Below are 27218 nucleotides of genomic sequence, written 5' to 3'. Positions count from 1 at the left end.
TGAGTGCTCACTTTGCTAAGATATATCAATCAGGTGTATGTAACATGGTGCTTCTGCTACATAGGAAAGAGTTAAAGGTTCATGAAAATGAGGTTGATGAGCTGTTGCATAACCTAGATAAGAATTTGTCTATAGCGACAGATGGAATTTAGCCCGTTTGCTAAAGGAATGTTCTGCCGAATTGGCTACGCCTTTCACATGTTTGTATAACTTGAGTCTCAGCTCAGGAATGATATCACAGAAATGGAAGGAATGCATCATAGTTCCATTGTATAAGGGTAGTGCAAAAACTGATGTGTCTAATTACCGACCCATCAGTATCTCTGGTGTGGTAGTGAAGGTTTTACAGAAGTTGGTAAGAACTCACATACAGAAATGGGTAGACAAACATCTATACTCTGCAAGGAACAGCATGGGTTTACTAAAGGAAGGTCTGTTTTAGCAATTTGCTCATTTTATAACGTTCTGGCTGCGTTAGATAACGTTCGATTTTGGTAAGACATTTGATAGGATATTCCACAAAAGGGCGATGCATAAACTGGAGAATATGTAATTGGAATATAAACTTTTCACTTGGATCAGTGGATGGTTGAGATATATACATATATATATCAAAGAGTGGTATATGGTGGGTGTGAATCTGCCAGATTTAAGGTCACGATTGGTGTACCTCGGCGGTTCAGTCCTTGGGCCATTTTTGTTCAATTTATACATTAATGACATTAGAAAGGGTCTAACAGAAGATGTACAATTGTTTGCTGATGATGCGAAGATAGGCAGGCTGGGCTACTGCTGATATCCAGCACTTACAAAATGATTTGTATCAGCAGGAAATTTGGGTAAACGAAAATGACCGTGAGTTTAATGTTAATAAGCGTAAAGTTAAGCACTTTGGTTGTGATCAGATTTCCAGCAGCATATTATATTAGTGGGGTTATGCTACAAGAAACTGAGGATAGGTGGATAGGAATTTGAAGTCCAAAGGTCAGATTGTAAAAGTTGCAAATATAACTCAGAGGATAATTGCAATGTTGAAGCGAACTTTGACATGTAAGGATAAGGAAGTCATTTTGCCTCTTTATAAGTCTTTGATGAGATTGCACCTGGATTATTGTGTGTAGATTTGGTCACCTGGTTTCCAAGGGGGAGTGAAAAGGAAGCAAAGAAGAGTTACAAAGATTATATCTGGATTATGGGATTTAGATTATGAAGACAGATTGCGAGTGTGTGGATTACAGCGTCTACTTAAGAATAAAGAGGGGTGATGCGAGAGGGTCTATAAACTTCTGAATGGGTGGTATAAGATATTGTCTGGTGAAATTTTTCATTATGTGGAAGGTGGAAAGAGAACATGGTGACATCCATGGAAGTTTGTTCGCCGTCAAGAAAAGGGTAGGAGCTAGGTTTTTCTCTCACAGAGCAGTGAGTGGAATAGTTTGCTTTTAGGGATAGTGAGTGCATCTAGTGTAAATGACTTTAAGGGAAGGTATGACAGCTGATTTATGTGATGTATGGCCTTGATGGAGGTCTCAGATAGCAATAATAATAATAATTTATAATTTTTGCTTCGAGAAAACTGGATGTTATAACCTGCTCATCAATGACATGTTTTATGCGATCACCATACCAAATAACATTCTTCTTTTTACAATTACCCGATTTTTGTTATTGCGTACCAACTTTCCTGATTTCGTGTTTTGCTGTTTTCCATTTTGCTGCTGAACTTTTTTTATTCTCCCTGCGTTTCTCTATACGCCGCTTGGCTTTCCGTAATTCCCTCGTCGTCTGTCTAATAATAATCTGCTTTAACCAAGTGATTTCGGAGGTTAAATTATTTTCAATACCCTCTTCAATATAGTCTTTAGCGGAGAAATCCTTCTTGTTCTCGACTTCACTGTTCTTGTTTGGTTCCATTTGTTCTGCGTTTTTGGCGCCAGGTGCTCTAATAGCGCGTGGGGGGGGGGGGGTGATCTTACCTCCTACCAAGTGTATATGGTAGGAGGTAAGATCAGATCTAGCTCGAGTATCTCGGGGTTTGCCATGCTCGTACTCACCAATGTGAGCCCTGAGAAAGGCGCCATTTTAAAGCTGTATTTAATATTGCAGTATCATGATAAAAAATGTTATAAAAACAATACAGTACTGCAATAACACGGCAATCTACTATTATACTGAAAAACGCTAACTTTCTAAGGAAAAAACCACAATAAAACAGATAAAAATAACCAATTTTACACACTGACCACTCACAATATAACTTCTAACCCAGACTTCTCCCTAATGTTCCTAAAACTATATACAATTACATTCTGTATTTTGTTAGAAAACAAAGTATCCAGTTTTTATTATTATTATCATATATATATAAATAGATGATGCCTTCGATTTTACCTCTTTGCCTGGGAAGAGTAAAATAGTTGCTATATGGCCCTTCTTAGAAAAAGTATACTGAGACCTGCTCTAAAAATTAAATTCTGGGTATTTGAATTATAATAAATTGTGAAACATAAAAATAAGTGTCAGTGAAATATATAAAAATAATTGTCTATTATCAAAGATGTAGTAGGAGAACTGTTTTAGCCCTGCCTAAACTCAGGAAACTGGTAGCAGCTACCCTTCGTCCTTACTCTTCACCAATAGTTGAGGTCATTGATTTTAAAGACCTCGTGACGTGAACATATCAGATGGCTGTTGTCATCTCATGATCCTGAACCCTACTGGTTTATTGTTGTTCTGAAGTATCAGAACAACATACCATTTATGAGAGTTCAGTAGAGAACTTCTTGTTTGTGCCTAAGATTAACTAATTTGGCAATCAGCTTAAAAGACCTGAAAAAAGTTTTCCAGTTGGGGTTTAGAATGGAACTTATAATGTTCTTTCTTCCAACGGTTATGGAATTAGAAATGTCTACAGAAAAATCCTCCCTTCAGCTTCGTTTTTTTTATTTCTTCTCTCACTCGAATTTCGTTCTACAGCTACGCATTTAAGTAAAATTTGCTCCCCGCGTTAAAAAGTAATCAATTTATCTGGCGATCGATAGAGATGAATATTATCTTTGGAAAAAAAATTGCTGCAGATACAGATACACTTAAGAATCGTCATTACAGTTCGGTGAAAAGCTGTGAATTTTTCAAACATGACCGTTCGCTCCCCCCCCCTTCAAAACTGAATTCCTTTTTCCTTTCCAGACCTCTCCTATCCTAACAATTACTACAAGTTTTGCACAACAATATACATATTTATTCAGCATGTATTTTATGAAACTATATTATGTAAGGTGCCTCCATGGAGTCAAAAGACTCATCGCTGGTAGCACGGCATAAACTGGGGCACTTAGTTTCCCCGAAAAATTTTTATGCCCATCGGAATGTATGCTAATATGGCTTCATCTGTCCACTACTCATTAACAGTTAGTTTTTAATGAAAGTAGAGGACAGAGAATCTGGAGTTTAAAGATCCCTCTGCCTTCCCCCCACCTCGGTAAGTCTGCAGTGAGGTCGTTTCTCCCAGTCGTGTACTTTCCCATGTTTATCATACTCACTAAATCATAAGTAAGGTTCACTAACCACTAGTCCGTTTTTTTATGCGCTCCTCACTCCGCAGGGCATATCTTAAACCAAACAAAATTAATAACTAGTTCCCCAAATATTTCATTTACGATAATTGACCGCGTGCCCTTTTCCTTTTGTAGTACATCACGACGTGCCGATAAAGGCCGTACACCCGGAATACATAATCATTTGTCCTGCTGTCCAATAATTTAAACCTTGGCTCCTGTGCACGTGGTTCGTGCATCTATCATAGCATTCTTTCCCTGTGTGCAGACTATTATTGTTTTCGAAGTACATGAATTAGCGAAAATTGGTGTGTTGTATGCGGGCCAGTTGTTCACTATCATGACTAGAAATAATTATAGAAATATATGAAGTGTGTTGTAATATCGAAGTTTTATTGAATTTGACCGAAAGAGCAAATCATGACCATGCCCCTAAACACTGGTTGCGAACCTTTATCATTGCACAACAGCCGGTAATAATTCGAGTAGAATATATCTACAATGCCTATTGTATATAGCTTTTCGTAATCGAAGTCACGGAAATCATGAAATGGAGAAAAGAAAGCTGAAACTGCATCATAAGTGTTCACATGTTTTGCTACTAATGCAGATGCTGTTAACCGAATTTTCTCTGTAGCAGATTATATATATATATCGCCTTTATTTAATAAACGAGAAAATGTAGAAATTGTAAATAGCGTTTTGATATGTTTGCTGAGATTTCCGTCATAGACTCACGAAAGTTAATCTACCGAATCATTTCGGGATTTCAGATTTAATGAGAGTTGTTTTCTCTCTCGCATGCACGCTCGATAGTTGATAGAAGAAGACTACCATTTTTGTAGAGGTACTGTGTTGTTATCACAGCTAATTTTGTGCTTTTAGGTTTCACTGCTATTTTTTATCACAACTTAAGACTACTTAACCCTCCTTCCCCCTTCTCTCTTCTCTTTTTTTTTCGGGCCTTTCGACCAAGGGTGAATTTAATTTTTCGTTGAAAGGCTGGATTAAAAATTACACGGATTTGACTGGGTAGATGTGTGATCAATTTTTGTTCGTTTCATGCACTTTCCATCATGGTTCGCGTTATCGGACTGCGCGGCGAGCCATCGTGCGAATGGGTCAAATATCTTTCATATTTTTATTTATTTATGTTTTTTAACTCTCATTCAGAAAATGCGGTAATAAATGAAAATGCTTCTCAAACTCAAGTGGGATAGTCAGTGGTGTAGCTAGAGCTTTTGCCTCCCCTCAATACACGTCAGAAATACTACAAAAAGTCAAAACGACGTAGAGGGAAATAAATTAAAACACTGTTTATTTTTGAAGGAAAACTTTAATTTCAACATTCTAAAATGTTATTTTTCTTGCTTTTCTGTTAGCAAAATCGTCGATGACGTTAGCGAAGTCTGTTTCATAGTAATGTAGGTAATTCTTAATAAATTTTATTTAGAAAAACTCCGCTCACAACTAGCAACACTTACAGCAATTGTGAGGAAAATTCGCAATATTATTACAATATTTGGAAATGAGTTCTCGAGAGAGAGTGTTTTAGAATTAACTGCAAAAGTTCAAAAAGGTTCAAAGTGCCACCCAGGGCAGAACGCCCCCCCCTAGCTACGCCTCTGGGCAAAGTATAGATATGACAATGAATCTAACCACGGCAAGAAAGTCGTATTTGCGCATTATTGTGTGTCAACATATCATGTACTGTGGCGTTAAATAATAAAACCTTACGTAGTCTAATCTTTAAAGGTACCTGTGACATGACTATAAATAATAAATTACACAGTAACCATAGTAATTAACTTTAATGAAATGTGAAAGTACAGATATTTCGTACTGAAAATAACAGTACATGATCAGTGTCTAGAAACAAACAATCCAAGGAATCGGATTACAAATTACATACAGTAGTCAGTGGTTTACCAATTAAAAATTGTTACCGCATGCTAGAAATTAATATTAATAAATCAAATTATTAAAAATAGTATTAAAAACTATTTTTGATGGTTACATAAGATAAGAATCTCAAACTTTTGGTGGAGAGAGAGAGAGACAATCGTTCCTATTCAGATTTGGCTGATGTAAAAGGGCTTCGCAACTTTCGTTGAAAAGGCATTGTTATTTAAACCTGCATCTGTGGAGAAGACAAGCTTTATCCCACTGGATATTGTGTTTAGTGGCAATACCATGTTGTGCCAGACCGGACTTTTCAGGTTTCATGTATTCGATATAATACTGATATTCATTAATTATTTTCTACAGAAGTCTGTTTGTGCAAAGCATGTTAGATTACATTCACACAAGGTATCTGGTAAATGCCAGCTAATGATAGAGGTGCCAGTTTGTCTTTTGTAGATGGCAACAGATGAGAAATTTTGTTTATCGTAAAATATGTGGGAATGAGATGATACTTCTTCAAAATTCTACGAATCAGTTCTGAGATGCCAGAAATATAAGGGATTGGAACCCTGTGGTCTGTTGAAGAATCCTGAGGTGTTGGAACAAACACCGCAGGTGTCTGGTCGTCATTAGACTTTATCACCAAAGTAGAAATGAATATAAGATTAGCATGTTTAACAATAGCAGGGAGAGAGAGATTATTATTATTTATGGCATCTCCATGAAATCCTAAGACTCATCAACCGGAGAACCAAATCAACCATCATTACACACAAATCCTATCATACCTTTCCTTGAATCCATTCACCGTCACTGAATACAAAACCAATTCTGGCAATCCATTCCACTCACTAACCATTCTCCACGCAAAAAATCTGAACCGCACACCCCTATTAACTACACTCTTACACAACTTCCACGGATGCCCTAGTTCTCTATTTGTCATATATTGAAAAATTTCACTTACATCAATTTTATAAAATCACTTTAATTTCTTAAAAGCTTCCATTATGTCTCTTATTTTCCTCCTATCAACTAAACTTTGTAACCTATCCTCATAGGGAGTATTCCACAGACCTGTCACCACCTTGGTCACTCGTCTCTGAATCTTTTTGACCACCTCCTGGTCCCCAAGAAATCCAGGTGACCAAATCCGAACTTTAACCCTTTTTCCACCATTATCTCACCATCCCTAGCCTCATCAATTTCCTGCAAACCAATACAATCAATATGATACACCATATGAAATCTTTTCAACCCAAAGTGCATAACCTTACATTTTGCAACATTAAATTGACCACCGTGTTTAGGAGGGACAGAGAGAATAAAATGGGGGGGGGGGTTATTGATGATAGCTGATGAACTGCAGCCAAGGAGAATTGAAGTTGTATTGCAGGATAGTGAAAGGAGCTCATTTGAGGCTATTTGGTGTGAGAAATAAAATATACAGTTGGGTGCTGCTATAGACCAGGTGATGGAATAGATGGTGGAGATAGTATGCATAAACAAATCGATGAAATGAGTGGAAGGAGGGTAATTATTATGGGGGATTTCAACTATGGTAACATTGATTGGTAGGAGGAGAGGACACATGTGAGGAAGGAAATAGATTTTATTCAATTATTAAGGGATAACTATCTGAGACAGCATGTAATTGAAAATACTAGGGGTGTGAGAGTTCTTGACCTGGTAATAGCATCTCACAATTTGACTGTAATGAATGAATATGACCATGTTGCCACATATTGGTGAAAGTGATCATAACCTGGGAGGTGGCTAAAGGTGTGGAATTTTTGATTAAGACAGGGTATATGTGGAATTACTGTGCTGGCAAGTTTGACAAGCTTAGGAGATTGCTTGGATCAGTGCCATGGAATGTACAACTGCAAGGGCTGGACGTCGATAGAGCATGGGAAGTGGTCAAGGAGCATTTACAGGAGGTTATGGCTGATTGTATACCTAGGGTCCGAATAGTAAAACAAGTAGGGGTTAAATGGATGAATAACACCATTAAGCTTGAGCTGCAAAAAAAGAAACAACTGTGGAGGGAATTTAAAGAAAGGGGGTGACCTGCAGGCACACGAACGGTATAAAGTGCAGGCCAGAAGGGTAACGAGTGTGGTAAAAACAGCAAAAGCCGATTATGAAAGGAAACTAGCTATGCAAAAAAAAAAAGAATCCCAAACAGTTCTTTCAATATGCTGCAAGCAAGAAAAAAACTGTACATGGCAAAATGATTTTAAGGAATGACGATGGTAAGGAGGTCACTGAACTAGTCGATATAGTGGAGTTACTGAGCGTGCACTTTGCAAAAGTATATCATCCAGGTGATGACATTGAAAAAATGAAGGAACCATTAGTTTATATGGGAATTGTGATGAATGAAGTGGAGGTGAATAGTCTATTACAGAACCTTAATGTGAATATATCCGTGGGATTGGATGGTATACTGCCACAGGTCTTGCGTGAAGCGGCTAAGGAATTATCAGTGCCCTTGACCATGTTGTTTAATCTGAGTCTCGGGTCTGGTTTAGTCCCGAAGATGTGGAAAGAGGGGAAAATAGTTTCACTGCATAAAGGAGGATCCAAGACTATGGTGGCAAATTACCGACCGATCAGCATATCAGGAGTCGTTGTCAAGGTCTTGGAGAAAGTAGTCAAGGGAAAAATACAGGAATGGATTGATGAAAATGAGATACTGTACAGGGGGCAGCATGGCTTTGTGAAGGGTAGATCATGCCTCAGTAACTTGCTCAAGTTTTATAACAAGGTGACAGCAGTACTGGATAAGGGAAATGGGTTTACAGTGATACTGCTGGATCTGGCAAAAGCGTTTGACAGGATACCACATGGAATTCTAATCCATAAACTACAACATATGGGAATGGATATAGGGTTGGTGAGATGGATAGGTAGGTGGTTGATGGAGAGATATCAAAGAGTAGTTTATTCAGGAGTAGAGTCCAAAAGACGGCCTGTGACTAGTGGTGTGCCACAGGGTTCTGTTCTTGAACCACTGCTGTTTAATCTGTTCATTAATGATATAGGGAAGGATCTAAGTGGAACAGTTCATTTGTTCGCTGATGATGCAAAGTTGGGTAGGGCGATAGTGAATGCAGAAGATGTCAAAGTCTTGCAGGATGACTTAGATAGATTGGAGTTCTGGGTTAAGGAGAATGGATGTCAATTTAATGTGACAAAATGTAAGGTTATGCATTTTGGGGTGAAAAGATTAGCAACAGTATATCACATTGGTGGAACTGTACTCCAAGAGATTGATGAGGCCAGGGACTTGGGAGTGTTGGTGGATAGGGAGATGAAGTTTAGGGGGTACATTGCAAAAATAGCTAAATCAGCTCATGAACTCACTTGGTTGTTGAAAAATACCTTGACGAGCAGAGACAAACAAGTTATTGTACCTCTGTACCGAGCCCTGATAAGACCTCATCTCGACTACTGTGCCCAGATTTAGTCACCTCGGTTCCTTCTTGATGGGGAGGAGGTTGAGAGGATCCAGAGGCGAGTGACTAAGATGATAGCAGGTCTATGGAAAGAACCATATGAGAACAGGTTGAAGATTTGTGGGTTGCAGAAACTAGTTGATAGGCGGAAAAGGGGAGATATGATTGAGGCATTCACATTGCTAAAAGGATATTTTTGAGATCAGGACTGGTGGTGGGAGAACTAGGGGACACCTATGGAAGCTGGGAAAGAGTGTGGTTAGCAGGGGTGTTAGAGCTGGGTTCTTTACTTTTAAAGTGGTAAATGATAGAGAGTGGTAAACTTTTAAAGTGGTAAATGTCATAGCACCCATCTGTTGTGGGTGCTATGACAGTGAGCGAGTTCAAGGCAAGGTATGATAGATACTGTGAGAATGTCGAATAGTTGTGTGGACATGATGTTTAGGGCCTCCCTCAATGAGTCCAAGGACTCCCTGGAGTAGCCCGAAATATTAATAATAATTATTATCGTTTGCTCACAATGCCAATTTATTTAAATCATGCTGCAGGATATCTACATCACCGTTATCAACTATTCTTTCCTCAGTTTTGCATCATCAGCAAACAAACTGAATATTTATTTATTATTATTATCCAAGATCCCATGGAGTCAAAGACTCATCCAGGAGGTCCTTTTATCAAGCACATACACACAGCTTATCATACCATGCTTTGAACACATTCAAACTCCCTGCAGACGCCATACTCTCAGGCAAGGCATTCCAATCATTCACAACTCTGCATGAAAAAAATCTGCTTCTCAGTCACCTGCTCACACCCTCCTTATACAGCTTCCAGAGATGACCTCTGTTCTCCTCTGATCTCCCACTATTTTCTGTAGAACCTCTCCAGCATTGATCCTGTAACATCCCCTTAATAACTTGTAGGTCTCTATCATATCTCCCCTCTTCCTCCTGTCCACCAGACTCTGCACGTTGCATCTTCTCAATCTTTCCTTATACTCAACATTCCAAAGGTTAGAAACTGCCTTAGTCAGTCGCCTCAGACCCTTTCCAACATTTCTTCATTCTTCTGAAAACCAGGTGACCAAATCTGGGAACAATAGTCCATGTTTGGCCTAATCAAAGCCTTATACAATAGAACAAGAATCTCCCTACTTCTACAAGTCAGTGTCCTCTGCATCATTCCCAGAAGCCTTTATGTTGTCTTCAAAATTTTGGCTATGTGTCCCCTAAATTTTAGATCCTTATCCACCATCACTCCCAGATCTCTTATTTCCTCCACCTCCAACAATATATCCTCATCAAGCATAAATTCTGGATCCCATTTTTGTTTTCCAAATTTTAAAACCTTACATTTTGCAACATTGAACTCATATCCCCATTCCCATGCCCAATCACTTAATTTTTTCAAGTCTTCTTGTAAGGCCACAACATCCTCTCTACTCTTCATGGTTTATCCCCACTTTGCATCATCTGCAAACAACTGCATATCTCTCTCCACCGAATTCTTCACCAATATCAGTAATATACAAGTTAAACAGCAATGGCCCTAAAACAGTCCCCTGAGGCACACCACTAGTAACTTTCCTTTTCCTGGATATCGCTCCCCCATACACAACTTGTTGATATCTATCAGATAGCCAGTCTCCAATCCAATGCACCAATCTAATATCCAGCCCCATCCACTAAAGTTTGACTATCAACTTATCATGTGGTAATCTATCAAAAGTCTTTGCAAAATCTAAGTATATTACTGTGTATCCTTCTCCTCTGTCCATGGAAGTAGTCACCTTATTGTAATAAGTAAGTAGATTACTAAAACATGACCTCCCTTTAGCAAATCCATGCTGTCTATCAAAGATAATACCATTGTTGTAAACCCATCTCTTGATCCTAGTTCTCACAAGCTTCTCTAACAACTTAACTTCGACACCTGATATACAGATAGGCCTATAGTTTGATGCTTGAGTTCTATGACCTCCTTTATGAAGTGGCACAATCTTGCCTTCCTTCCACTCCTTATGAACTTGACCAAGTGCAAGACTCATATTAAAAAAATATGTCAAGGCTGGTGTCAACTCCCTGGCACATTTCTTCAGAATACGTGGTGATATATTATCAAGTCCCACAGCCTTATTTACATCTAGTTTGCTCAACTTCCCATAAATCTCTTGCTCACTTACAGTCAGTCTCTCTTCTGCACATCAACTGCTCTCAATCTATCCATGAAGTCACATTCACAAGATTGAAAGACCTTTATGAACTGCTCATTAAGTATCTCCACTACACCTTCTGCAACACCTGTCTTTATACCATTTGGTTGCCAGCATTGTGAGGACCACTGTGAGAAGAGGGTATATGTGGAATTACAAGAGGCAGGGGGGTGGGGATTATGAAGAGCTCAGAAAAGAGATCAGTGCAGCTTGGACGATTTTCAAAAACTGTCTAGTAGATGCAATGTCTAAATGTATTCCAAGGATGAGAAGGTTAAATAAGGTAGGTGTGAGATGGATGAATAAAGAGATTAAGCATGCGATACAGAGAAAAAGGACATTATGGAGGTAGCATAAGAGAAGTGGAAATAACTAATTCCATGAGGTCTACAAAGACCATGCTTGGAAGGTGACTTGGTTGGTGAGGGTAGCAAAAGAGAGGTATGAACAGCATTTAGCTAATGAAGCCAAAAAGAATCCTAAGGAGTTCTTTCGATATGTAGCCAGCAAAAGAAAAAATGATTATGGAAGGATGGCATTGATTGAAGAAAATGGTATGAAGACAGCTGTTCAGGAAAGTGTGGTGGAGATACTTAATGAGCAGTTCATAAAGGTCTTTCAATCATGTGAATGTGACCTTCATGGAGAGATTGAGAGCAGTTGATGATGGGGAAGAGAGACTGACTGTAAGTGAGAAAGAGGTGTATGGGGAGTTGAGTAAACTAGATGTTAATAAGGCTGTGGGACTTGATAATATATCACCACGTATACTGAAGGAATGTGCCAGAGAGTTGACACCTGCCTTGACATATTTTTTTAATATGAGTCTTGCACTTGGTCAAGTCCCTAAAGAATGGAAGAAGGGCAAGATTGTGCCGCTTCATAAAGGAGGTGATCGAACTCAAGCATCAAACTATAGGCCTATCTGTGTGTCAGGTGTTGTGGTTAAGTTGTTGGAGAAGCTTGTGAGAACTAGGATCCAGAGTTGGGTTGACTACAATGGTATTCTCTTTGATGGACAGCCTGGATTTGCTAAAGGGAGATCATGTTTTAGTAATCTACTTACTTATTATAATAAAGTGACTGCTTCCTTGAACAGAGGAGAAGGATACACAGTAATATACTTGTATTTTGCAAAGGCTTTTGATAGAGTACCTCATGATAAGTTAACTGTCAAACTAGAGCAGATGAGATTGGATATTAGATTAGTGCATCGGATTGGAGACTGGCTATCTGAGAGGTATCAAGAAGTTGTGTATGGGGGATCAATATCAAGGAAAGGGAAAGTCACTAGTGGAGTGCCTCAGGAGTCTGTTTTAGGGCCATTACTGTTTAACTTGTATATTAATGATATTGGTGAAGATTTGGATGATGATATTCAGTTGTTTGCAGATGATGCAAAATGGGAAGAGCCATGAAGAGTAGTGAAGATGTAGTGGCCTTACAAGAAGACCTGAATAAATTGAGCGATTGTGAACGGAAGTGGGGATGTGAGTTCAATGTTGCAAAATGTAAGGTTTTAAAATTTGGAAAACAAAGATGGGATGCTGAATTTATGCTTGGTGAGGATATATTGTTGGAGGTGGAGGAAATAAGAGATTTGGGTGTTGATAGTGGATAATGATCTGAAATTTAGGGGACACAGCCAAAATTTTGAAGACAACACAAAGGTTTCTGGGAATGATGCAGAGGACACTGACATGTAGAAGTAGGGAGATTCTTGTTCCGTTGTATAAGGCTTTGATTAGGCCACACATGGGCTATTGTACCCAGATTTGGTCACCTGGTTTTCAGAAAGATGAAGAGATGTAGGAGATAATCGAAAGGCGACTGAGTAAGGTAGTTTCTGATCTCTGGAATGTTGAGTATGAGGAAAGATTGAGAAGATGTAATTTGCAGAGTCTGGTGAAGAGGATGAAGAGGGGAGATATGATAGACACCTACAAGTTGGTAAGGGGGTTGTTATAAGATCAGTGGTGGAGAAGTTCTACAGAGAATAGTGGGAGATCAGGGGAGTAAGAGGCAGGTTTTTTTCATGCAGAGTTGTGAATGATTGTAATGCCTTGCCTGAGAGATTGTGGTGTCTGCAGGGAGTTTGAATGTGTTCAAAGCACGGTATGATGAGCTGCGTGTGTGTGATAAAGGGTGAGTCTTTGACTCCATGAGGTCTTGGTGGTAATAATAATAATAATTTTCTCCAATCAGTGTCATCCTTCCATAATCATTCTTTCTTTTGCTGGCTATATATCGAAAGAACTCCTTAGGATTCTTTTTGGCTTCATTATCTAACTGCTGTTCATGCCTCTCTTTATCTACCTTCACCAACCAAGTCACCCACCTTGCCTGGTCATTGTAGTTCTCATGAAATTGGTTATTTCCACTTCTCTTATGCTGCCTCCATAATGCCCTTTTTCTGTGTATCGCATGCTTAATCTCTTTATTCATCCATTTCACGCCTACCTTATTTAATCTTCTCACCCTTGGAATACATTTAGACATTGCCTCTACTAGATTGATTTTGAAAATCCCCCAAGCTGCATTGATCTCTTTTCCAGCTAATTCCTCATTCCATGCTACACCTGCAAGCTCTCTCCTGAGCTCCTTATAATTACCCCCCCCCCCCTCTTTGTAGTTCCACATATACCCTTTTCTTACAGAGGTCCTCACACTGCTGACAACCACCAAGGTAATCACCTCATGGTCACTTTCACCAATTGGTGGGTGATTTGACACTTTATTTATAATTACATCCTCTGATGAGATGACCAAATCCAAGACTAACCCTCAATACTTGCGTGCCCTCTGTTACATACTGTCTGAGATAGTTATCCCTCAAAAACTCAGGGAATTCATTTTCTTTAGTTTCAGTTGCTATCTTATCATTCCAGTGAATATTGCCATAATTAAAATTACCCATAAGTATCACTGTTTTGTTATTTGCTTGGCTAATTTGATTATGCATTTCATAGTCACTACCATCGACATTTCCTGGTCTATAACAACATTCGACCAAGTATTTCATTCCATTTACCTCTATCTCACACCATACTGCCTCATCACCACCGGCACTATTTCCCTCTTGCATCTGTACTTTGAATGGACATAACTCTTTCTCTATCATCAATGGCATTCTGCCTCTCCTTCTACCCCCTCTATCCTTACAGATCACATCATATCCTTCCATCTCTATTCCTGTCAGGATGTCGTCCTCATCTAACCATGTCTCATTTATTCCAATTTTTGGGTGAACTGACTCAATTAGTGCAACCATTTCATTTGCCTTGTTTCTTCTAGCATTTATATATAAACACAACAGCTCATTCCTGGATCGACAGCTAGTTCCACTGATAACACTCATTCAAAGTGATTTCTCCATGCTCGACTGGGGCCATTTCCCTTTCTGCTTATTCATTTTAGCACCCTTTTTAATTCCAACTGTTTTCTCTTGTCATTGATATACAAATGAAAGAGTAGTTGCCCTAGTACCAAACCCTGAGGTACTCCACTGGTCAACATCATTCTCCTAGACTGCACTCCACCATATACTGCTCTCTGATATTTGTCTGGGATTGTCTCGTGCTGTACTTCAGATTGGAATCGGCAAGCCCCAAATCATGGTATGTGCTTCCATCGAAATGAAAACATATAGATTGCTGGGGATCTGTTTCAGGACATATTAGAAACCAATACTTAAGGGAAATTCTATATGTGGTATATTTAAACCAACTAATAATAAAAGAGCTTCTGTGTATATTTGTAGCCACTGGAATGAAAATAACGCTAATAGTGAAAAATATCCCTCCTTTAAATGAAAATTGTATTGCACTGACCCAAGTAACATTCCCTCGCAAACATGTTGCAAGCCAAAAAAAAAAAGTATTATTATTATTATAAGTATCTCCATGGAGTTAGACTCATCGCGGGAGACCCCACACTCTCAGAACAATATCCATCATGCCTCTTGTTGAATTCATTTACAGACGAAGACTCTCACGACTGAGGCAGGCAATGCATTCCACCCACTCACCAACCTCCAAGCAAAAAAGTCTAGTTTTCATGCCCTTGTTAACCACGTTTTTCTTTAATTTTCAGAGATGAACTCTTGTTCTTCCATTACTATCACCCAGCTGAAATATTTCCCCTGCATCAATCTTATAAAAACCTTTTAGTAATTTAAATGTTTCTATCATATCCTCTCTTCTCCACCTATCAACCAACCTCTGCAATCCACAAGCTTTCAATCTATCAATGTAGGGAGCATTTTTTACATCACTCACCGCCTTAATCACTCTCTTCTGAACTCTCTCCACAACGTCCTCAGTAATACAAATGTGTGGAAGTATCAGCACCTTATAAAGTGGAATAATATCTCTGGATGTTATATAGTAGATCATTGTAGCATTAAATGTGGTGTGAACATACTATTTATTTATTAATGACTTGATGGCTATCATAAATAGGAATACCTACTCTACATATTATCACTTCCTCCATAGTCAGTGACTCACAGCAGGAGATTCATTGAACTGACAACATATTCATCACACTCAACCTTAAAATCCTTAACACTCCTTGTATTTACATCATGTTCTGATAATGTGTTCACTCACAGTTCTCCTATGTAAAAGATCTATTCCTCACTTTTCTTCGCCACACTCTTGCACAATTTCTAGGGATACCCTCTCATTCCAATAAAATCCCATCACCAACTTAAACATCTATCATACCACTGCTTTTCTATGCACTATGTAATTTAATCTAAACTACAGTGTGAACAAATGATGTTACAAGTTGAATCACAACTATGCGTGAAATTAATAGATACACTTATATTTTCATAAACCACTCCACAATCACATGATATACCTCAATTGTGAATGTGTGATCCAAGTTTTCCCTATCATTTGCACAGAATGCAAGTGTTGTTGACTTCTTGCAGTTAAAAGTTATTTGATTCTACAAATATATCTGCATCATGGAGTTCTGTGCCTCCATCATCAGCATCAGTAATAAATAGAAATATAGAGTATAATCCTGATATTAATCAAGCTATTCTATCAATTTCACAGTGTTTGGATATTCCCATGTTTGCTTTTAGGTGTTTGCATTGCTGGTATTGTCATTTCTGTATGGAGAATAATTTAGTTTCTCTTAATCTGTTTATTTGTCATTAAAAAGACTTTTTTGATCTTGAGGATGACCTTTTGTTCTAGCATTAAAATGACCTTTGATGTAATGTAATATTTATTTGCTGTAAGAAAATTTGAAAAAATCCTACAAGTATTACAAGTTAATGAATAATGGATTGTGGTCTGAAGTTCAAGTTGTTAATTTGAAAAGGATTACCAAAGGATTTTTTTTCTTTGTTTCGTTTGCTTATAAAACATGCATAATTTTTTTTTTTTTTGTTCCGAAGTATCCATTCTTATTATTTTTGCTTATTGATGCTGTCACCATTACTGATGATTCTCATATTAGTTTCACTCCTGATCCATGCCAATATTTACTATAAACAGTTATAGATTATATACTGTTTATAGAACAGTGTCAAAAATGTTTGCCAAATGGGAAATGGGATGTTACTAGGAAAAAAGTAACACATGATCTGCTCTGATGCACTTCTGTTTCTAGAATATGAAAACTAATGTTTTTCTATAGTAACGGATACCCATATCATTATACAGGTGGAATAAACTAAAATATTAAAATTAGTGATAGTCTTGGAACAGCTATATCTGATTGGCTACCAGTTTAGATTGAACTGACCACCCAGTTTACAAAAAGTTTGATAGGGCTAAATTACCTAGTCTACTCCTTATAAGGAAATAAAAGTCATTAATTGATTTTTTTAATCTAAAATGTTGCAGTAGGATGCATCACTAGAGTTTGAAGAACAAATCAGATGGTAATGAAATGGATTTGCAGTATTATTATTATTATTATCCAGGTCTCCATGGAGTCAAAAGACTCATCGTGGGAGGTCATTCCTAAGAAACACAAAATCTATCAAGACTCTTCGAGAGGAGGTTCTCCCCTAAGAAACACAAAGTCTATCATACCACTCCTTAAACTCATTGACCGTTCTCACTCTCACCACTCCATCAGGCAATGCATTCCATGGTTCAACCATCCTCCATGCAAAGAAACCACTCCTTACCCTCTTGCTCATGGTTTCCTTTTGTAACTTCCAGAGATGGCGTCTTGTCATCACTCCTTCCCTCTGTTCAACCAAGCGAAAGAACACTCCAGTGTCAACCCTGTAACTACCTTTTGACAGTTTAAAAGTCTCAATCATATCAACTCTCTTTCTTCTATCCGCCAAACTCTGCAGTCCACATTCCCTCAGCCGATCATCATAACTAACATTGTTAGTTATGATGATCGGCTCTCTCTGGAAATATCAGTAATTCTGGAACCATCTTTATTATCTGCCTTTGTACCCTTTCCACAGTTAATTTATCCCCTTCAAATCCTGGGGACCAAATCTGAGAACAATAGTCTAAGTGTGGTCTGATCAGCATCTTATACAATGAAATGATAACCCTTTTATCTTTGCAGGTCAGTGTCCTTCTCATTATTGCAACAATCCTCTGTGTTACCTTCACCACCTTTGCAATATGTCCCCTAAATTTCAGGTTTCTATTAATCATCAACTCCAGATCTCTTGTCTCCCCTAATTCCTCCAGTATAACTCCTCTCATAGAGTATGCAGCGTCCCATCGATGTTTTTCCCAAACCTCAAGACCATACATTTTGCTGCATTAAACCGACACCCCCATTCATTTGCCCTAAGCAATAGATACACAAGAAGAAGATTTGGGAATATCGTAACAATAAGAGTGAGAGGAGTTAAAAAAAAAATATAAAACTCAGGCCAGCTATGGAAAGCTATGTTTGAGTATGAAAAGAAATTGTCTGCGCATTAGAAAGGCAACCCAAAAAAATTTTGTCGTTATGCTGCAAGTAAAATAAAGAATGAATGAAAAAGAATAACTGCTAAATGGTATCCTTACCAGCAGATGTGATGGTTCAACATTGCAACTATGCTTATAGAATGATTTGAATAGACTGAAGTGTTATGAAAAATAATGCTTGTCAATTCAATGTTCATAAATGTAAAGATTATGCACTTTGGTCTGATGCTGTATCCAGCAGCACATTATTGGTGGGATTATGTTTGGAGTGACTGACAAGGCTAGAGATCTTGTAGTTACATTGGATAGAATGTTGAAGTTCAAATACAACATTACAAAAATTGCAAATACATCTCAGGGCATAGTTGCAATGTTGAAACAAACATTGACATGCAATGATCGACATCCAGTCTCTTTATGAGGATTTGGTCTCCTGCTCCAAAGGAAAAAAGAAGCTGTGGAAAGGGCTGCAGAGGAGAGTTACAAAGATAATATCAGGATTAAGTTAAGGGGATAATAAAACCCTCATTATTTTAAAGCCGGAAACGAAACTCGGAGATCGAAATCTAAGAGTTTCATGCCGAAGAACTATCGGAGAGTCCAAGCGTAAATCATCATCTGGGTAGTGCAACTCGCTGCAAAGGTGGAGCAAGCCCCGTCACTATCCTTAATATTTTATCATAATGTAAAACTCAGCTCCTAGGAGATGTATTACTGTTTTATATTATGAGGAGAGGTCACTACCCAGACCGGTCGAAACCGGTCTGGGTAATGAGTGATTTATTATCCCCTTAACTTAATTTACGCTGCGGGAAAAATTGCTTCTTGGCTCTTTATCGTAATAATATCAGGATTTCAGAATGTAGATTATGAGGATAGGTTTAAAGTATGTGACCTGCAGATGCTTCTAGAAGAAAAAGAGAAAAAGGGGTGGAAGGGTACATAAAGGCCTATAAACTTTTGAGAGGATACAATCAATAAAATTTTTCATTATATGGAAGTGGAGAGATGACAAAGGGACATCCATGTAAGTTATGTTAATTTGCAGTTAAGAAAATAGTGAGATCTACATTTTTCTCTCAGTAAACTATGAGTGATTGGAGTTTGCCTGTTGGAGTACAGCCTCCCTTGATGAGTATTTGACTATTTAGAGGTTTGATAATAATAATAATATACTAGTTGTTAAATACAGATGTGTGTTAGACATACTACACTCGTGTCGAAAAGCTAAGGATGAACTACATTTTTCCTGTATATGAGAAAATGTTCATAACTACAGCCAAATATGGACATAAATTTATTGCCAGAATACTAATAAATTACATTACACAAAAAATGTGTTATAAATTTCATACAAATTAAATTGCAATACATTTTTGGCAAAAGTTGCAAATTTCCTAAGAAATTTGCAACTTTAAGGAATTAATGTACAGCATTTTTGTTATTATTATTATTATTTGACACCTCCAGGGAGTCCAAAGACTCATCGAGGGAGAGTATGCCAACAGCATCGAACGATTGGTTCCCTTCCAACTACTAACCGCACTCAAACTTACTTAACTGAGCCATTAGTAGCAGAGGCTCTACCAATCGACCAGCCTTTGCCGGCTTTGTTAAGGAATTAATCTACAGCACTTACAGAAAACTATGCAGAGAGACGTTTCAGTATGAATATGCCCACTATAAACTGCAATGCAGCTCTCACAATGTCGTACCATGCACCAAGTGATTCAGGTTTGAACTGATATACAGTGCTTACAGAATGATTTGAATAGGCTGGAAGTGTGATAAACAATAATGGCTGTCAATTCAGTGTTCATAACTTGAGGCAAACTGGCACTCCTCCTTCAGAGCAAGGATAAGACCTTGCTTGTTTTCTAGAGGGGAATTTCAAGAAGCAGTGTGTCTCCCTATTGCATCCCAAATGTGTTTTATGGGGGTTGAGATTTTGGGGAGCATGCTGGCTACTCAATTAATATCCTCTATCTCCACTGCTTGTGTACAGTGTGGTGTGGCACTGTCATCACTAAAATACTTTTTAGGGATGACAGTGAATTCATCACCTACAGCACCACTGAACAATCAAACGTGATGTTGAAGAAGTTCGTTGCAATATCGTTCATCAGTCATAGTCCTTTTTTCTAGCACTTGCAGCTCGGTGTGTCCAGTAAGCATAATACCTCCCCACACCATAACCCCAGCAATGCCATATCTATCCCTTTGAAGAACATTTCTGCTATAGTAAGCAGTACCACTTGCATGCCAGATCAAGAGTCATCTAGAATCGGAGGAAAGACTGAAATGACTCTCATCTCTAAAGATTACATTAGCCCATTGGTCTCATCCAGTTTTTATGGATACAACACCACTAAAAACGATAATGAGCTGTGGATAAAGGGATGCAGACTACTGTCTGAACCACATGTTCCAACCAGGACAAGAACCCTGGTTGGCACAGTGCAAAGAAGAGTCAATTCATGTTGAAGGAGAGACAGGAATAAGGTGATGTACAAATTCGTCACTAACACACAAAATCACGTACTTTATATGTAAAATTTTCCAACTGTTGTACAAGCAAAATAGATACCACTTTAAAAACTAGAATTTTTATATAACAATAACACTTGTCATTAATTACCCTGTTATCAGAATAGATTCGCCTTCTTCTGCCATGTGCAGAAGTGTGGAGGGGTCTCGTATCTGTGGTCGGACTGAACAGGCCTTTGGGCATATAAGCCTACAGACATCTTGCCACAGTTTGTTGAGATATCCACCTTCCCATGCTTGAATGGAGCTGACCTGCCATGGTGCATTGATTATGTTTTGCTATTTCACCAAAAATGTTTCTTCATGCTCTGTGATAGAGCGAGGATAACCTCTTAGCAAATGTCCGGAACACGTTCCATTAGTTTGAAACGCTGCCCAGAGCCTGGATACAACACTATGCGAGATTCCAAACTCTCTGGAAATATCAGTAATTCTGATATTGTCAATGATTTTTCCCTGTGTAAAATCATCTAGATGATGTCTTTGAGACATTACAAGACTTCCAAGTTTGCCACTTTATTCCTTGACGAAAAGAACTTCCTTCAAATACAGTTCAATCACCGCAGCCTTTTGCCTTTTATCCTGTTCAGTGCTACCACATGACTGCTTTGTGCATGATTCAAAAATCTGAACATGTACCCACTTTCTACTTGAAATCATCAGTTATACAAATTGCTTCAAACCGATTTGGCTGAATTTGCAGTTCTAATCTTCAGTTATAGTGTTTATCCTTAGGTTTTGGATACAAGTGTCTATTTTTTGAATAATGCTTCACATACGTAAGAGAAAACTAAATATAATTTATTACTCCTATATATTTTACTCAATATGTCATGAGCTTCTTTCAGGAAGAAGACAAAAAAACTGATAGCATTTATATTCTGAGTATCTTGTCTCGTCACAGCTGTCCAGTAGGAGGGAACACTGTTAGAATTTTGAGACACTGGAATAGATGTATAATTAATTCATTAATTTAAAAATAATAAATAAATAAAAATATAAGCAATTAACAGCAATCACTTCCCAAAACGTAGAAATAGGCATACAGTTTGTCTGATTAAGATTAGACAATTAGAAAATTCAATATTGCCATCAATCTGGTGTCACTTTGAAACAGAACTGCTTCAGTTTCTGGATAAAATTAACTCTTTGCATCATTCTTACATTAAGTTCACTATTGAACATGAATCTAACAACAATCTTCCCTTGTTGGATACCTTGATGCATCATAACTTTGCTGGTAGTATTGAATTTTCTGTTTACAGAAGTCATTTTTACAGGCAGATATATCCATACCACTTCACATCATCATCCTTCACAAAAAATAGGTATTTTCAAAAGCCTTGTACATCGAGCATGCACAATTTGTTATTCTGAGTATCTTCTATTTGAAGAAATAAATAAAACTTACTCTATTTCTTAATGGATACAAAAGACCCTTGATACAGAAAATATTTGATAATTATCATCCCTCTTCCGGATCGCAATCTGATGTTCAATGAATCAGCATATCCCGCCTTAAAGTAACATCTGAACAAATAGCAAGGGTGCTTTGCAGATATAATTTGTACACCGCCTTCAAACCAGTTCGGAAGTTGTAATTTTTTTTTTTTTTTTTTTTTTTTGTAATTATGTTATGTCATATTTCATGGTTCCTTTTAACTGAACTAAAAAAATAAAATAAAATGAAAAAAATAAAGAAATTCGTGATTTTTTCTTGCAATTTTGATGCAAGCCATGATTTTTTGCAACGGTGAAGTTACAATGAAATTGTGAAATTATGCTGAAAATAATCGAAGTGATATAACTAATCATGAATAGGGACTCAGTTATAGAGGAAGTGCAAATGAAGCAGCATATACATTACTCAATGAAAACATGATCATGGTCAGTTCTTGGAATTACTTTTACTTATAAGTGAATTAGATCTGATATTGATGATGTAGCACAGAAAAGCAAATGACTCCATTGGCAGAATAAAAATATAAAGATGTGAGGAAATCTGTAGTTAGTATTGTCCTAAAACAGTTGCAAATTTAGTTAATTAATTTGATGATAGTTATCTTAATGATGAAAATGCTAGGCAATGAATAAAAGAAGCAGATGTACAAACAGATACTATGTGGGTCATTAATATTCATTATCAGTCTTTGATTATTGTTAGATATGAGAAAAGTAGTAGTATCCACAAATGCTTAGTGGGTGATAATAAACTGTATATTAACAATAGGAAATGTCTGGTGCAGAATTTAAAATTTTAAATTCTGCACCAGAATTTAAAATTTTAAAAAAATCTAAATATTGCTGTAAAAATAATCTATTGGTACCTGATGGAGGCCCCAGATATCCAGAGGAATACAGGTTTTTATAATACCTTAATCATGTTAATGTCATTTGAAAAAGACATTAACTATGTTTTTTTCAAATGTTGTTATAAAACATTGGGTTTGATGTTCTCAGGTAATTTTCTAGGCCTGGTTTGGTCACAGGTTTGCTGCTGCCAGTTGACTGAATGGATAATTGAAATCCAAACAACAGGCTGTGGGTTCAAGTCCCACTTTGGCATGGTTGCTTTTGAATGGTTAAGTTATTTCTCTTAACTTATTTCTCTCATCATTATTTGAAAAAAAAAAAAAAAAGGATGGTTTGAACATGCTTGCACAAAGACAGAAAAAGATATCTCCTCTTGCATTTAAAATAAGCCCTCACTGTGAGCTCCTCTTACATGACATTCTTAGAAATGTATGTTCTGTTATTAGATAAGAATTTTTATCTTATTTAGCCAAAATATTGTTAATTGTGGTTGCTGGGAACATGCTAACATTAAACACTGATGAATTTAAAATATTAGTATGGCATCTGAAGATAATTTTGCACTTTTAACACTTACTGGCTTTGACATGTTTACATGCATCGGTAATTACATGGAAGCATTTGAATACTTTTGAAATAATATAGAGAAAAGCATATATTAATTGGTATGTTGCATCCATATGCTGTTTGGGTGGTTAATTTATTGTTCTAGCAAAATGTCATTTCGATAGACAATTTCAGTGCTTTCATAAGCTATAATCTGCTCTTGGATAATTTGGTGTTAGTGATAATTCTGCAAGAAAAATGTAGCCTGCAATTTAGATTCTTTCTGTGATGCTGTAATAGTCCTTATGACCATCAGCATTTTTATATTCTTCTAGATTTATGTGACAGTTAAGATAGACACTTAGGGTGAGCTTAACATTAATATACATTGGTGGATATTTAAATTAATATTAAAATAAAAGTATTTTGTTCATCTAGGTAGGACATTTCCAAATCATCCTTATTTCTCCCAGCCATTGGGTCCTGGTCAACTTTCTCTTTACAACTTACTCAAAGCATGTTCTGTATTGGATAAGGAACTTGGATACTGCCAAGGGTTGGGTTTTGTTGCTGGCATATTGTTATTTCATGTAAGTGAACATGTACATATATGGGTGTGGTGTGTGTTTATATATATATATATATATATATGTGTTACCGCTAAAGTGCAGAAATCAGTTATTCTGCAGATTATCTAGATATTGTGCAGATTAACTACGGTGATCCGTTAATGTGCGGAAAATTGTTTCATTTCTCAAATTACCTAGGTAATCTGCAAATTACCTAAGTAATCTGCACATTACCTACTAGGCACTCGTTAAAGTGAAAATAAGATCTTTGCTGGAACAACAGCAACGTTTCTGTACGCTTAAATTAACGTAATGTTATTTATTTATTTTTTGATATCTAAAGAATCAAGTTAATACAATCAAACAATCAACAAATTAGTTGATAGAATCAATCATCAATCAATTAATATAATACAAGGAATCAAACGGTTTAAAATATTATTACAATTAAGAAAAAAAACATATGATAAAATTATGTTTACTTGTTAAAAAACCAAACTAAAAGTGGAGGGAGAGGGGGGGGGAAGGAGTAGGGAAAGGAAATGAGAGAAACAAACTTTTGAACTTTAACGATACGGAAGCCGTTAATGTGCACATTACCTAGGTAAAATGCGGAAAACTCTTGATTCCGCACGTTAACGGAGCGAATCAGTTAATCTGCAGATTAGCTAGGTAATGTGCACATTAACGGTTTTCGCACTTTAGCGGTAACATGTATATATATATATATATATATATATATATATATAATTTAGTTAACATTTATTGGTTCAGAATATTTAATTTTTTTCCCCTTTTAAATGTCAGCACTTCAGTTTTAATGTTATGGTAGCTTGTTTAATGAAATGTTTGTGCTACATTTGAAAATAACAAAGCAATCACTTCCGTCAAATAAGTGAAAAAAAAAAAGGTTTCTGGTAAGAGGACAAATTCAGGAAATGTGATTAATGGAGGCATGTTGGGGCAGGGGGGGGAAGTAAATCAAAGAGGACAGTCTACTATTTACTTTGATTATAAATAAATAATCAAACACATAGAAAAATTATCTATCCAAATATGAAGAAATGAAATGCATCACAAAAGTAATGTAATTAAAATAACTAAACACTGGTTTATTGGTCATAAAGATTTAATACTACTAGTCACCTACTAGTGTTGCCACATCACCTAGTGGCTTCATCTGGGTTTCAATGAACATACAGATATAAATATTCAACATAACAAGCGTTAATTATGAATCAATACATTACTGAAAATACCAAACGTGTAGAAACACGTGGCGTGTGGATGCTGGCACATGGTTAGTCATTGTTGCAGGTGTGTCTGATAGTTAGCAGAGAAATTAAACTCTGATGTGTTTAATTGGTTTCTGTTTAGAGTACCTTGTGAGCGGATTACCACTGTAGCCTATTAAATGTTGCAGGAGCTGTAGTCTTTTTCTGTATATGGCATGGAGCTCTTATCCTATTCAATGTTGTGGTGAGTGAGAAAAATGGAATGCCAAGCCTGAACTGTCCTCTCCGTTGTTATTGACATCTCCAATATGTTCCTTTTGTCTTATTTCTAAACTACTTGAAGTGTTTTCCCTATATAATTATGGCCACAAAAACATGGAATATTGTAAACTCCAGGATGTTTGTTGAAAGCATTGTGGTCCTGGGTGAGCGTAACAGATTTCATACTATCATGATTAGCAATTTTTTGCAAAAGTTCGCCCACAAAAGGGATTGACACTGTAATGAATGTCATTGATTTGTTGTGGAGAGGGATTAGAGATTAGTATTCTTTGTGATATTTTTTTAGGATATCCATTGCTGATCAATAGTGGGAAGATAGAATGTAGTTCTTCTATTAATCTTCCTTCATCTCTTATAATAGAGATCACCTTCTTTTTCAGCACATGTACAATGTCTATTTTTTGTGAAATATGATGCAATGAGGAGAAATGTAGATAATGAAACTGTGTGGATCAGCTTATAGTACACACCAAGAAAAATACCTCAGTCTACACAGTGTGTAATCACATCCAGAAAAGGTAATTTTCCTTCACTTTCAAGTTCTAAGGCGAATTTGATTTTATGGTGGAAGGAGTTAATAGATGCCAGAAAATCATCTATTCTGCTAAACTGTGTTTCCATATTATGAATGTGTTGTCTACATATATCCACCAAAATCTCCAGCTCCATATAGAAGAAGACTACAGCTCCTGCAACATCAGAGGCTGCAGTGGTAATCCACTCTAAACAGGAACCAAGAGATGATTTTGTGTGACATTTGGAAATCACTCATTAGATCTCTAAACACATCAGAGTTTAATTTCTCTGCTAACTATCCGATGCACCTGCTGAACAATGACTAACCATGTGCCAGTATCCACACTCTACATGTTACTCTTGTGCTTGTGTAATGGTTCCTACACATTCGGTATTTTTAGTAATGTATCAATTTGTAATTAACGCTTGTTATGGTGTATATTTATATCTGTATGTTCATCCCCCCCTCCATGTGGGGCACTTGTTCGTGGTGGAGGGGACCTTCCAGTGATGGTACTGGCCCTTTTCATTCTTCCTCTTTTTCTTTGCTTTACTTCCCATCTTCTTCTTGGCTCTGCTTCTCCTGAGTCTTTTTCGCTATCCTTTTTTTCCAGACCACCATCACTGGGATCCAACACCCTGCCGCGGTGTTTGCCATGCGGTGTGACCCATGGACATCCGGAAAGGGGGATCCTGGTAGTCTTGCACTACTTTGTTCCCTGTGTTGGCAAGACAGGCAGTCCTGGATGGCCCAGCCAGGATCATTCGGCTAGTGGGCTTGCCTGCAAGGGTCAACGGTGTTGCAGTAAGTCTCTCGCCCCATTGTCCGGGATCGGGATTCTAGACCTGCTGTAGTGCCGGTATAGTGTCCAGGGTAGCCCTGGCATTCCACTCCTGAGCGCAGTCTTTGCTTGCCTGGTAGTGGGCATCCCTGTGTGGCTCCATGGTGAGTGGGGAGCTCTGCCGCTGAACTAAAAACTCCTTTAGCATGAATCGTTCATCCTCAAATATTTCAGGGACCCCCCCTAACAATGTCCAAACCAAGTACTGATACCATAGATACAGCATATGAAAACAGAATCAAGAAACAAAAGATATTGAATACTAACATAAATGTACCAACCTTTTTAATCATTCATGCAACAGGTGAAAAACCAA

The 27218-nt window shown here is 37.4% G+C and overlaps 1 protein-coding gene across 2 annotated transcripts in view; it reads left to right on the top strand.

Moving 5' to 3' along the window:
• LOC150104795 (TBC1 domain family member 1-like) overlaps positions 1-27218 on the top strand; it is a 533214-nt gene that overhangs the window by 420062 nt on the left and 85934 nt on the right. For both annotated transcript variants that reach the window (XM_090395359.1, XM_090395357.1), the window contains one exon: positions 23897-24048. In XM_090395359.1, coding sequence (XP_090251485.1) covers positions 23897-24048 — 152 coding nt within the window. The remainder of the gene's footprint in view (positions 1-23896; positions 24049-27218) is intronic.

This window comes from Typopeltis vanoorti, chromosome 7 (assembly GCF_054136105.1).
Source record: "Typopeltis vanoorti isolate ZY-2024b chromosome 7, IOZ_Tvanoo_1.0, whole genome shotgun sequence".
Classification (NCBI taxonomy): Eukaryota; Metazoa; Arthropoda; class Arachnida; order Uropygi; family Thelyphonidae; genus Typopeltis; species Typopeltis vanoorti.
The sequence above is the reverse complement of the archived record's forward strand: the minus strand, read 5'-3'. Positions and strand labels throughout refer to the sequence as shown.